This window comes from Capra hircus, chromosome 16 (assembly GCF_001704415.2).
Source record: "Capra hircus breed San Clemente chromosome 16, ASM170441v1, whole genome shotgun sequence".
Lineage (NCBI taxonomy): Eukaryota > Metazoa > Chordata > Mammalia > Artiodactyla > Bovidae > Capra > Capra hircus.
In genome coordinates this window covers 34,397,038-34,410,930 of record NC_030823.1, presented here as the reverse complement: position 1 = coordinate 34,410,930, position 13,893 = coordinate 34,397,038, and the positions used below count along the sequence as shown (strand labels likewise).

At 33.5% G+C, this 13,893-nt stretch overlaps 1 protein-coding gene across 4 annotated transcripts in view; it reads right to left on the bottom strand.

The window, feature by feature from the left end:
• The window catches only part of RGS7 (regulator of G-protein signaling 7), a 471,995-nt gene continuing 458,358 nt past the window's right edge, over positions 257–13,893 (bottom strand). For 3 of the 4 annotated variants that reach the window (XM_018060280.1, XM_018060278.1, XM_013970163.2), the window contains 3 exons: positions 13,344–13,433; positions 11,095–11,175; positions 270–959 (listed from right to left, as the gene is read on the bottom strand). In XM_018060280.1, the coding sequence (XP_017915769.1) occupies positions 11,101–11,175; positions 13,344–13,433 (165 nt within the window). In that variant the 3' untranslated portion in view covers positions 270–959; positions 11,095–11,100. Of the gene's footprint in view, positions 960–11,094; positions 11,176–13,343; positions 13,434–13,893 lie in introns of all 4 variants that reach the window. The other variant, XM_018060279.1, reaches the window with a different exon arrangement.

Genomic DNA, 13,893 nt, shown 5'->3' with positions numbered 1-13,893 from the left:
TTAGAAAGGCCTCATAAATAAATAACTTGGAAAATGTGGAAGGTCATTTGTGTTGTTTTCCTTGGGAGCAAACCCATTTTCCTGACCTGGGGTAAGCTCCCAGATGAATCACTCTGAATCTGCTCCTGGCTGCTCCACCATCCAAGCTTGTCTTGAAACCCTGAAATAAACTTCCTAGGGTAAGAGCTTACATTGTGACTACATTTGTCAATGCCCTCCCAGTATTTTCATTTTCAATTAGCACAGAAGTCAAAAGTTACAAAAGCAACGAGATTACGCATCTTTTAATGAAAGATAAAACAACAATATAAACATACACAAATTTACAGAGAAGAGATCAACTTTGATACATCTGGAGTAAAAGGTGTCTCTTATTTAAATATGGTATAAAAATAAATGCAAGAAACATTAACCAAGAATGTACAGACAACAGACAAAGACGTAAGTTTGTTTCTGACTGTGATACATTGGTGAAATGAAACTTTCTCTGCTAATTTATTATTTAATAAATGTGAAGCTGTATGTATACTTCTTGATATATGCTTTTTTCCTTTTACGATTCTTCCAGGTTGTGACTGAATTTTTAGTGACCTGTGTGTCTAGAAGAAGGTTTAAGAGAGAGAGAAAGGGGGAAAACAAAAGGTTTACTTCACTTGAACTGTTAAAAAGGAAAAGACACAGATCCAGCTTAGTACAAGGAAGAAGTTAGCAGACATTCTGAAATGGAGGTGTCAAGATGGTAGAGTCCCTTGGAGATGGCAGTGCCTTAATGTACACAAAGAAAGAACAATTCAGGTCCTTTGCTCATGCAACATCTTGGTCTAATGTCCTCTGCTCCAGGTAACAACAAAGAACTACAAAGTATATGCAGTGACTCCAGTTCGCTTTCATGCTACAAGATGATCCTTTTAATAAGACTGAACGAGGCTTGTTAACCTCTTTGACGTGAGAGATTTCCCCTGAGAAAAAATATAAACAAGGGAAAAAAGAGAAAACAATATGATCACTGAAAACCTGCTTATGAGTAACATCTGTTTATTGCAGCTGATACTGTACAAGGGTCAAAATGGAACCCTTTAGATGCATCTTAGTTCAAATTTCATGACCAAGTTCCCTCCCTTCCTCCACCAACACATCAAACAAAATGATCCTCCCTTCTTCCATCCTCCCACCCCTCCACCCACTTCCTCCCCCTGCAAACAGACTGATGGGTTCACAGCACAAATCAGCAAATCATAAAACATGTCCAAAATGTTCCATTGAGGCTTAGCAATGATGCAACACCTAGGTTTGCAACTGGCTATAACATGTTATAGCAAACTTAAGGAAGTTGCTCTGCAAGTCAGAGATGTGATGCATTCTTGTCCAACTGCTAAGATTAGTGTTGCATTTATAAATATCTAGATGTGCACAGGGTATGATTTAATAAAACAAAATGATTTTTGAGGGTGAGACTGCTGGAAACTCATGGTTAAATCTATTCCCTATCCTATATGGCAATGGAAAAACAAACAATCGGTGCCTAAAAGTTGAGAAAAGTCTATTTGCTTTGTACTTCAAACTGTAAGTGTCTTCCTTTTCCATTTGATTTCCTCTAACCTCAATCTCAGAAAAACCCCATAAATTCTGATCCCACTTATTGTGTTAAAACTATTATACATGTTCATTTTTTTGAACATATTGATAGTCAAAACTGTCCCTGTAAATTGCAAATACTCTAGAGAAAGGTATGAAATTTTAAATTTCTGATCAGAATAAAAGATTGTCAATTTGGTTATTTCTGTTATATGTTTAGTATAAAAAATAGGAGGAATTTTTACTTCTTAGAGGATAAAATAATAAGGGAAAATAAAAAGATTTTTTGAGAAATGTATTTTAGTAATGTTAGTCATAGCAATAGTCCTGATTTACTACTTAACGTGGCTCAGAGTTTGATAAATGAATGGTGTGGTTTGGGGAGAGAAATCAGCATTCATGACTATATTTTGGAAAAAGAATGATATATGTAAAAAATGATTAGTAATTCCAGAATCAATGTTTCTTTACATACTGTACAGTAACTGATAAGGTCTTTTTGTATACTTGAACAGCAGTAACAAAAACGAAGCACCATTCTCTTTCAACTGGGGAAAAGGAGTTCATAACTTAGCTTTTAGCAAGTTTTGATTTCTGACTGTAGAAGAGCCAGTTGAGCAAAGGACTTTCCCACTTAGCTACGCTCTAATCACTTTATGGGAAGAAAAATACTAAAGAAAATGCAGATTTCTCACAGGACACCCTTTTTCACATTGACTTTCTAGGCAAACTATGCTTTGCTTCTTCTTTTCACTTCTGTGCTTGTTTCCTCCTCATTCACAAAACGGGAATAAGTAAAGTACCTATTTTAAAAGCTTTTCACGAAGAATAATACAAGTAAATTACTTAAAAACAACTTCAGAACATTCTGTGTACTCAGTTGGCTAGTCATTACCTTATTATATTATTACTATTATTAGTATTATTACTACTGTTACATTCTTTCTCATCAGGATACTGAGACCCAAAGTCACTTCTCTGACTCTGAAAAGAACACAAAATTTTTCATGAATTTGAAAGCTAAAATTATACTACTTTTACACTCCAGTACCTTAATCAAATAATATTTGCATAAAAAACTACTTTTCTATACTTGAAAATTACATTATTTTATACATCTACTACTTTTTTCTCTTATGCTACTAATGTGTGCATATATATATATTCATTCTGATACTAATGCATTTTTAAAAAGTGCTTGCTGTTTCTAATGCCATTTGTGGGGTGGGGAAAACCTATACTGGTTGAAGTATAAGAATGAATTCATGTACAGTTGAGGAGGAAGAGGAAGATGCTAACATTAAACTATTTATATTGAAACTACTGATTAATATAATTTGGTTCTAACTATTGGGAGGATTAATATCATAGTTAGGTTGAATAGGAAGCCATTCGCAACTCAGAGTCATTTTTCATTTTGATCAGTGGAAACGATGTCATATTTGTAAATGTAACAAATGGTAATATGGTTCTCTACCTAGTTTTCCCCTCAAATATCTATGAAGTTATTAGCATTGTCCTGGTATTGGCTTCATTTTTAAAAGGGCGGGGAGGTACAGATTTAGCTTGGTAAGCTGTTATAGCAGGAAATAATTTAAAAATACTCACTCATGGAAGCCCATGGAGAAATACAGGCCTATAGTAAATCTGGGGTTTGTGACAGTAAGAAAGCAGATGAACAGAAGTGGGAGAACATATGTATATATGTTAACAAACCCACACAAGAAACTCTTGTAAGATGTGGACTCAAATACATAATAAGGGTATTTGTTTTGTGTATTGAGACAGTTAAAAGGCAAATTTAGGTATATCTAATATTAAAAAAAAAAAAAAAAAAAACTATGTGCCTCACCCAAGGGTCAAAGTAAATAGCATGGACACCCAAGTGAATTATCTAGATTTAAAAACCTAGATCACGTGGATGTGTCTGTAAGCCCTGTGCAAATCTTGCCTTGTTCACGTACTGGAAAGAAAAATGCCATGCAAAGGTATTTTGTGTACTCTCTAGCGTGCAAAGAAATATCAGTTTCTCACTTTATTGGAAAAATCTTAAAAAGAACACTAATTCTTTTTTTGCAGGTAAGAAAGAATATACTCGTACACCAGATGTTTTATAATAATCCTTTTCAGTGTGGATCCTTGGAGGCTGTATTAAATCATCTTAAAAGACAATCCTGAAGTTATCTAATTTTTGCTAATTTTTCTAAGTTAAAGAATCTGGGACAATTTCATAGTTAAGTTCTAAAAATCTTAATTCTGGAAACTAAAAGGGCTAAAATTCCTTAACCAATAGTATGTTTTTTGTTTGTTTGTTTTTATCAAGTTGCTTACAATTGAATTCTGTATGAATATTTTCAACCCAGTGACTACATTTGTGCTATGTCATTTATACCCGTTCTTAATAGATTCTAAAGGAAATGAATTTGAAAAAGAATGGATACATGTAATGTTTATGTATAACTGAATTACTTTGCTGTGTACCTAAAAATAACACAGTTAATCAACTATGCTATACTCCAATGTAAAATAAAAGTTAAAAGAAAGGAAACAGATTATATTGGAAATGGAAATCTATAGAGAAAGACAAAGACAGAAACTCAAAACAAAAATTCAGCAGCCTGTGAGATTTTATAATATCTAGTTAATGGACAATATGCTAGCACATGATCAATTCCAGGACAAAATTAACCTGACTTTAACTGGCATCTAAGTGAAGACAGATTCTCTGGATAATCTACAATATAGCTATCACATAAACAAAGCAGTTTTTCTAGTGTCTAACAATAAAATTTTATCTCCACCAAACTAATTCCTTCCTTTTAAAATGTTGCATGGAGATTTTGTTATAATTAAGAAGATAAAACTCCCCCCAATAAAACAACCTATGTGCTCATTCTTAGTTTTCTCAAGTTGCGTATCAAACATTATGAATTTCACATGATTTAAAATTTTTTCTTGGTCTTAAAGTAATAACAGAAAGTTGACAAAGAGCTGTGAATCCCTAGAAATGGAAATAAAGATCAGGCTCTTAGCTCCGTATGAGAGCCCTCAGCATTTGGGAGATGGAAGCAAATGTCCACACGCCTTTCCTGCAGACACTAATCCATGAAGGAAGTAGGGGAGAAGCCATATTCACTTGGGTGACCATCTACTTGCTTTATTACTGTCATAAAACATAAAAACAATGTATTCAGTCTTTACCAGTCTACAGGACACAAAACAAACCAACACTAACTGAAGGGATGGATTTTTAGAAGATAGCCATGAAAGCGCTTAAAGAGTAGGAAATTACCAGGATCTTTCGGATTAAAAAAATATTAACATCTTAACTCTTATTCCTACTTGCTTGTTTCATATCACTACCTCCTAGTCTTTCCCATGTGTTGCTATAGACTTAGAAACACCTTCTAGAATGCCTTGTCAGCTCCTGAGGCTCTGGGACCAGGAGAGGGCAAATCGTGTCATTGACTTTCTACTGGTATATGTGACCCAGTTACCGGATCTGTGCTGAGCCCCACAGCTGCGTAATAAAAAGGGCTGACTGTTTGATGGTAATGAGATGATGTTGGACTAGAGATAAGAAACGTACATGCTCATGACAGGCTGAACTAAAGGAAACATTTGTTTGTTTATTCTCATATGAAAATTGCACCTGTTTCATTTTAAAAATGTAAACGTCTTTGCCTGGGTTTCAAAATCCTTCTGAACCTGGCTTCCCTGGCTGGTCTTTGCACCTGCTACTCTCTGAGCTTGGGTTCTACTCACTCTTCAGATAAACTTCTTACTCATGTTTTTGCTGAAGTCTTCTAATTGCCCCTTAAGTTCTGCAGTTTACCCCTCTTGATTTTTTGTCAGTACTTTTTTCCTCTGGGTTGGGAAGATCCCCTTGAGGAGGGCATGGCAACCCACTCCAGTATTCTTGTCTGGGAAATCCCATGGACAGAGGAGCCTGGTGGGCTACAGTTCATGGGGTCACAAACAGTTGGACATGACTTAGCGACTAAACAACGGCAAGTGCATTTTTTAAAATGCTGTTTTGTACAATCCTCTAAGTCATCTGGCTTGATAAAGCAATTGATAGCTGCTAAACAATCTTAATACTATAGAAGTGTCCAAAAATGTACTTGTTTCTTTGCATGAGTTGAGTTCCTTGACTGGAAGTCATAGTTTAGGAATAAGCTTCTAGAAACCAGGGTAATGAGATTCAAACGTATTGGTACAAGTAACTTTTAGGAGAGGAGAGGCATGGTAGGATGAGAAATGGGAGCATGTTGGACACATCCTAACTACTAAGTAATTAACTGATAGAATTTGGGTCTTTTTAACTTTTATTTTGCCCTGGTTGTTGCTATCAGTGAAACTAAGTGGGGATATGTTGAGGGAATTGAATTAGGTAAGCTGAGTTCAGTTCAGTTCAGTTCAGTCGCTCAGTCGTGTCCGACTCTTTGCGACCCCATGAATCGTTTGGAAAAACCCTGCTTCAAATGAAACCAAGTCCCCTAGGATAATTTTCAGGTAAGTTTACTGAAACACAGTGGATAATTTCAGCAAAACTGAAAAGTGTGAGTTCCTCAAAAATTAAAGAAAACTCAATTATTGAGAATTAAGAAAGAAAAAGAAAAGAAGGAAGGGAGGGAGGGAGAAAGAAAGAAAGGAAGGGGATTCTATAGCTAGTTTGGAGGGTGGTATATTTAATGTTGAACACAGGAAGAAATTCTGTTATGTACTTAAAAGAGATGGTTTGTGAACATATTTATATACCAGTTCTTATTAGTAGCTTCTTGTATGGTTTGAGATAGAAAAAGTAAAGCCAAATACTTTCATCTCCTTAGTTAAGAATAGCTTCCTGAAATAAAAATAGCGTATATCCATTAGAGAAAATGAGGAAAACATAGAAAAATATAAAGAAGAAATAAACATTACTCAAAGTACAATTATTTACATGTTAATATATCCTACTTTTTATACAAAAATATTTTTCTTTTTTTAAAAAACTAAAATTATACTATGCATAGTACTAAAGCTTATTATGAGTAATGTGCTAATTAAAAATGATCATATTTTGATCAATTACCCATGTAACATATATTTTGTTCAAATTCATCACACTAGTGGGAAAGGAAATCAATTTAGAAAGATGCTATCAACATTTAGAAAAAAATCCCATAACATAGAATAAATAAAAACATATTAGGGTAAGTTGCATATAATAAGGGAATGTGTTATTTCTAAAAGGTTATTTTAGTCCTATACACATATAAACATGCATAAGTACAGTTTATATATACATACACACACACTCACAAACATATACATATTGCATTACTATGTCATAGTAATGGGTCGTGATAAAAAAAGATGAAAGCCAATGCTCTAAAATCTATTCTTTAATAACTGCATCAGGTTGATATACCTTAATGCATTTAAGAAATTCACAATTGTATATTCAGATTCTGTCTTATTTTTGGCAGTTATATGATGCAATGAATATTTTTGTTTGTGTATAAACATCTGGGTTTTGTTAGAATTAAATTGTTAGAAGCTGAAATACTAATTGAATGTGAGAGAATATTTTTGAAGTTTTTGACACATTGTATAAAGTTCTCTGCAAGAAAATGATTAGCAATTCATATCCCTACTAAGTGTGAACAATATGTGAATTCACTAATTTTCTTATCCTAGATATTATTATTTTAAAAAACTAATCTATTGGAGGAAAAAGTTATTTTGTTGCCTTTTGAATTAAATTTGGTTATTAATATAGGTTTTCTTTTTGTTTTCTTATATATTTATTGACTATTTGTATTTCCTTTGTTAAAACCGATCAAGACCTTTGCTTATTTTTCTAATGGCGTATTCCTCTTCTGATTATTTTTTTTGCAAAGAACTCCCCATATAAATCACATTAGATCTTTGTCAAGTACATGCTCATTTACTTGTTTTTAAAAAGAGTTCACCGGACTTGAGGACAGGAAGTTGCTTTAAACAAGTAAGGCATTTAGCAGTCTTTCATGGTATTTCTGTGGATAAGACAGAAAAAGAGGAAGTTCGTAACTAAATAAACAACTACCTTCAAGGTGTGCTAATTTTTGGAGTAGTGGATCTCTCTTCATTTCTGTTCTTATGACATTTTAATCAGCAATTTGCTTGACTAAATTGATATAATTCTACTAAAATGAATGCATGAATGATGCCAATTTGCTAATCTTGGTTAAAAGACAGGATAACAAAGAGATACTCCAAAAAATTACCTAATGTGATAACTCACAAGATAAAATTTAATGGAAAGAAGAATAAAGAACTGACCTAACACGAAAATTGATAAACAAACAATAAACCAAAAGTCTAACAGCAAAAGAGATCGAGGAGATATAATCTTAGTTCACAAGAAAAAAAAATTCTAGATTTAAAAAACATTTTAAGCCCCAAATAACCTGGCTGCTCTGACTGTAATCTGATGCAGTTTTCAGGCTGAACCGTGCAAGTTATATGTTTCTTCTTTACCATTGGGCATTTGCTATTTCTAATCTATGCTGGTTCAGTTACTTCTCAAGTGTTGTGAGTCTGCATGAATAGATTTGACACAGCACTGCCCTCTCCCAGGTTTGCTCCATAACTGGTCAGGTTGTATTTCCAAAACCTGGAATCTATATTATTCACGGGCGGGAAGGGTGGGCTCAGTGTACAATAATGGTGATTGTTAGCATATGGAAAGGAAATTTCATGCCAGATTTCATGTTTAATAAAACCAAGATAAAAATAATTTGACCAGGGACTAGAAATAATCCATAGAGTTTTAGATAGCATCTTAAAACAGTGTAAAACTGCCAGAAAACACTGTAATTCTTCATAGATTGAAAACTAATTGACAAGGAAGACTGCTATTAATTAATGTATAATACAAGTGCTTTGGAAATTAAGAATACAAACTATGATATCTGCCTTCTCCAAGTTATTTTCCCTTCTAGTATATGTATCTCTTGCATCAGGGCAAACAAAATGATAAGAGAGAGAAAAATAAATAGACATCTCTTCTTTTGTAATTTTGTATTCTATTTAACTGAGCAATTCAATTTTTTATAAGAAAAAATCAATATTTAACTTGATGAATGCCTATGACACTTTGAGCTATACTGGCAGTGAATAAAGAAAGAAAGAAAAAAGAATATCATAAATTTCCATCAATAGAGGAATAGAAAAATAAATTATAGGTATATCCATTCAGAGGAATGTTGTGCAGCCAATAAACAGAATTGTGTAGAATATGAAATGACCTGGAAGATATTTCTGATGCAATTTAAGCAAATAAAGCATGTTTCAAAAGCATGCTTAAAGAGTTTCTTAAATCTATTTATACAAGTACTATTTACAGCTATTTCTGGCTAAAGAAATTGTAAATGAAGAAATTGAGGTGCAGCAGTTTAACTGACTTCTAAAAATTCATATGGCAAGAAAGTGTGAGACTGGGTTTCAAGCCTAAATATTAACATTTCAGGTTTCCAGTGCTGGGTATAATAGGAAGAAAATGAGTACTCTATAAAGTAATGAATTTAAAGTTAGAAAAATTTCCTTCTAGTCCTGACTTTCTCTCACTTATAAAATGGGTAAAATAATGAGTATTATATTACCTAACTAGCAGGTTCAGATTAAATTTAATTAGATAATATAAAGTACCTAGTGAAGAGCCTGGCACATGGCAGGTACTCAATGAACGTGAGTTACTATCATTATCTCACTTCCTCCAGGTCCTTTCAGAGTCTACATATTGTTTAAAAGTATTTCCCCAAGTTCATTTCTTAGACACTTTATCTCATAGCTTCCTTATATTTACCAGAGCAACTTTCACATAGAACTCCTTTAAAATGTTTATTTAAACTCTATCTTTCCTCCATTATTTCTATTTAGTTATAATAAAACCACTCATTCATTATCTTGTGTTAAAATCATTTTATTGATTCTATAAAGGCATCCCATAAAATTTATTATGTAAGTACTTCAGATGCCTATCACAACTGCTGACTCTAAAAGGAATCATAATATTGAAGAACACTGAACCGAGAGGAAATAAAAAAATAAATGAAAATAGAAAGTTAAAGGGAACTTTAAATAGAAATTAACCATCAAAAGATTTAATGGTATACAGTATAATATTTTTAATTTTTTGTATAAAAATAATTTTCAGGATAGAAATTCACTTCTCATGACTAATCAAATAAATGTAGTAATTTGTAATCTACTGAGGAAATTAGAGAGCCTTTCTAATTTTTTACTCCATTTCTTTAGAGTACTATCAAAACAAAGTATTCAATAAAGATATTACTTTTCATTTTCCTGGATGGAAAAGGATTAACCTTAAATAACTGTGTCTGAAGGTTATCTGAAATTTATCAGTATGTTGTGTGTATATACATGTTCTGGTATGAATGTTACTCAACTTATCTTTCTTCAGTAATCTCAGCCTTTTGTACCATTCTCCTTAAAAAGATGGTTGCCTTTCTCAGCCTAATGAAATCCTATTTACCCAGTTAAAAGTAACTTCTGGAAATTCTCATATTATTCATGGACTCTACTTATTTACCCTAATAATTAGAAATAGTTTATCTTTCTCCTGTATATCATAATATTTTGGTTATATCATTATGTACCATAGCAATTAAGGTCTTGTTTTTAAGATATAGTACAATGTCTGGAGTCTAGTTGGCACTTGGTGTATAAATTTTGATTGAAGGTGCATAGGATTACTTCCTCACTCCTCTTATTTTCTATTGATCTTTTCTTAAGGTTTGCAATGAATGACAATGTGGTGCTACTTTAAGATTTGAGGAAGTTGGTCAGATGTAGGGATGGTGTTGGAGGAAAGACAGCCATTTTGCTTTCCCTTTCCATCTTCCTTAAGTTACATTAAATGTTTTTAATTATATCACAGCAATTTCCAATCCAATCTCAAGAACAATATTCTGTCAGCACTATGTTAGAAAAGAATGAATTTGAAACAATTCTTAAACAATACACAGAGCACTGTGCAACATCCTATGGTGACTTTCTCCAGCAAAATCTTGAGGCATTTCTTTAGCATTGTCTTTATCTTCCCATGGTGACTTATGAGGCATGCTTAAGAAAAATTTTTGTTAAAGGTCAGAGATTCCAAAAGATCCAGCCAAAATTTTGGGAAGTTAATAGTGTGATTAATTCTTGGAGTCCTTCATTTTCCAGTCCTTTAATTTGTGCAATCACAATGAATGTTCAAAGTATATACTGCTTTTTAAAGTCTTTTAATTGGGAATTCATAAAAAGAACTGATTAACATTCCCCACCACAAGGATCCTTGAAGGAGACTAAAAACAAAAACAGTATTTTTGCTGAATCCAATTAGCTTACATTTCAACACACATAACTCCACTTAACTGGCCATCACAGCAAAAGCCACAACACACACCCACAGCAGCAGCAGCATGGAGCTGACCACACAACTCAACAGACAATGCAGACAAACTGGAGTATAAACCAAGATTTTTCTACCTCTTTTCATAACAGGTTAGTGCTGGCCCTCAGTGTTGGTGTACAGTTTTTATGGCATGGGAAAATAGGGATGTTTCTGCCCTATAAAAATAAATGTGTTGAAGGCTTTAGTTTGAGCTTATACAATGTCAGAAAGTTCCAAAGGCACTGGCACAATACCAAAAAAAAAAAAAAAAAAAAGAATCTCACAAACAAATATATCACTAAAACACATGGCAAGATACTAAGAAAACACTGGTAGGAAAACAACTGGTTTCCTGGATGATTTATGCAATAGTTTTCAATACTTTGCTGAAAAATAACGAATGAGAAAGGCATACTAGTGGGTCTTTGGTGGGCATATATTGTCACCAACCCCCATTCATACTGAGTCTGGCTCTGGCTTTACACTGTTAAATAAGTAATTTTCTCTTTGCAAAAGTAAGAGACACAGAACCTTCGTAGTTCTTAATCTTTTAAGCCTTAGGAAGAGCTAAGGGAAAGAGTACAGAAATACATGCACTATTGTTAACAAAGACAGAGATATATAGAATAAATATTAAATATAAATAGTTATTTCTTCATTTTATGTATCATAGTACCCACTACTTTCCAAGTCTTAGTTTGATACATACAGATTTTCACATATCTTTATCTACTCTAGGAAGTGCTGGGACAGAAAGGTAAGTAGGAAGTTCTGAACTTGAATAAAGACAATAAATACTTTTGCTGTTACATCAGAGGATGCAAGATGGAAGATGGGGCTTGAAACTGGGAACATTTCCCAATTGGACTTCATGATTTGCAATTCTTTAAAAATGAAAACTTACCACATTCTGTGCAAAGTTTTCAAAACATGTTCTGCGGTCCATGTGTGGGGTTGGGCAGGGCAAAGAAAAATAACAAACTGAGAGAAAAAGAGAGAGAGAAGGAAGGAAGAAAGGAAGGAAGGCAAAAGCCAGAAAAAAAAAGGCAGAAAAAGACAGGGTGATGAAATGACGCAACACCAAATTCATGTTCTAAATCACAGGGATCAGGAAAACAGGAGAGCTGCCACCGAAGGCCTCTTGTCACAGGGCGTGGGCTCTGTTTGCACTAACGCTTATATTTATAACACCAAAACTCTTCTTGTGCAAACAAAATGATGTGATTTCAAGCAAAAGCGAATGACACTGAAATAAAGTAGATATGTTTAGGTTTTATGCTGACATCTTCAAAGCCTACACTATTGAAAATCCAGTGGCTTATGTTCAGAATGTCCTCATAATTTTCTACTGGTACTAAATTTCTGTTGATATCATTAATTCTGGAGACCACTGCTGTCCAACAGAACTTTCTGAAAGCATGGAAATTTCATTCTATACTTTCAAAAGTCTTTAGCTGTGGCCATTGAGTAGGAGAAATTTGGTTAGAGTTTTATGTAATCTTAACTAATTTTAAACCATTGCATGTGCTGGTGGTTGCTGTACTGGTCAGTGAAACTGTCTGGTTGTAAAGTCAATGGACTTTGAAAAATATCATTAGCTTAAGTGATGATCATGAATTATACAAAATTATTTCATCTCAGAATTTCAAGAAGCTATGGACTATTTTAATATTACAAAACAATGAATGATATTGATGTTTACATCCAGATTTTCCATTTTCTGTTAAACTGATTAATAAGGTGTTACTGGCAGTGAGACTTTGATTATAAACATTAATTGAACAATGTAGCATACTGCAGTTCTTCAAAAATATGCTAGGAGCTCTTAGGTATGCAGTCTCATTGCAGGGATACTAAGTGACTCAGGATAAATGCCAAATGAAAATATTTTGAAGCAAACATTTAGTTTACTGATAGTTGCTGCATTTTGGCAACTATCATAGGCAAAAAATGAGTTATGAGGCATATACATACATTCCAGGTTACAGGATGAGGAAAATCCTCCTTGAGTTTTTGATCTGATGGCATTGTTCTTTTCTTTATTGTATTTTCTTATTTCCTTAAACTGGCATACAGAAGACTAACATGAAACATGAGAACAGCATCTTAAAAACCTTGTAAAGCATGGACATCTGCCAGGACAGACACGCAATAAAGAAAATAAGCAATCAACAGGCAGAAACACATACAACTTAAATGACCCTGATAAAAGGCAGGGGTTTGGGGAAGGGTCTTGGAGTATATCCACTTACCATTTGTCCAATACTGTGGTCCCAGCAGAGATAACTACTCCAAATAACTATAACTGAGAACTAAGTCATAAAAGTTCACAAAGAACCAATACCTTTTTCTTTGCCTGTAGAAGTTCCTGATAGGCACTGGATCTTATAAAACGTGGGTATGAATCACTTTTCATCAGTTTGTAAATGTGCTCCTAAAAAGAAATAATGGTTGAAGCGCCTTTTTATTATTTCTCAGGAAAAATCAAATACTGTGATAAGAATGCAACATCCGATTCAAAAACAAATCTGTAATAATGATAATGCTGATGAGAATATTTTCTATGCTTATAGAGCAATTTAGACCTTCAAATTTATTCTTTTACTTCAGGATCCATGTTTAAACTGGTTTGGAAACTATGGAGGAGGCAAATCAAATCCAGTCCTTAAAAAAATGGGATTTAGTTAGTAGACTGTCATCACATAATTTCAAATCAAGTTGTTGATTTATATAGACCATTAAGATAAATAAATCTGCTATCTCTTAAGATTAAGCCAAAACAGAATGATGCAAAGTCAGGATTCAATAATCATTCTAGATACCTTGGCATTTATATGTACTTGGAGGGTTCAGACTTTCCAAATGAATCATCTCATTGGTGAAGATTGTCATGC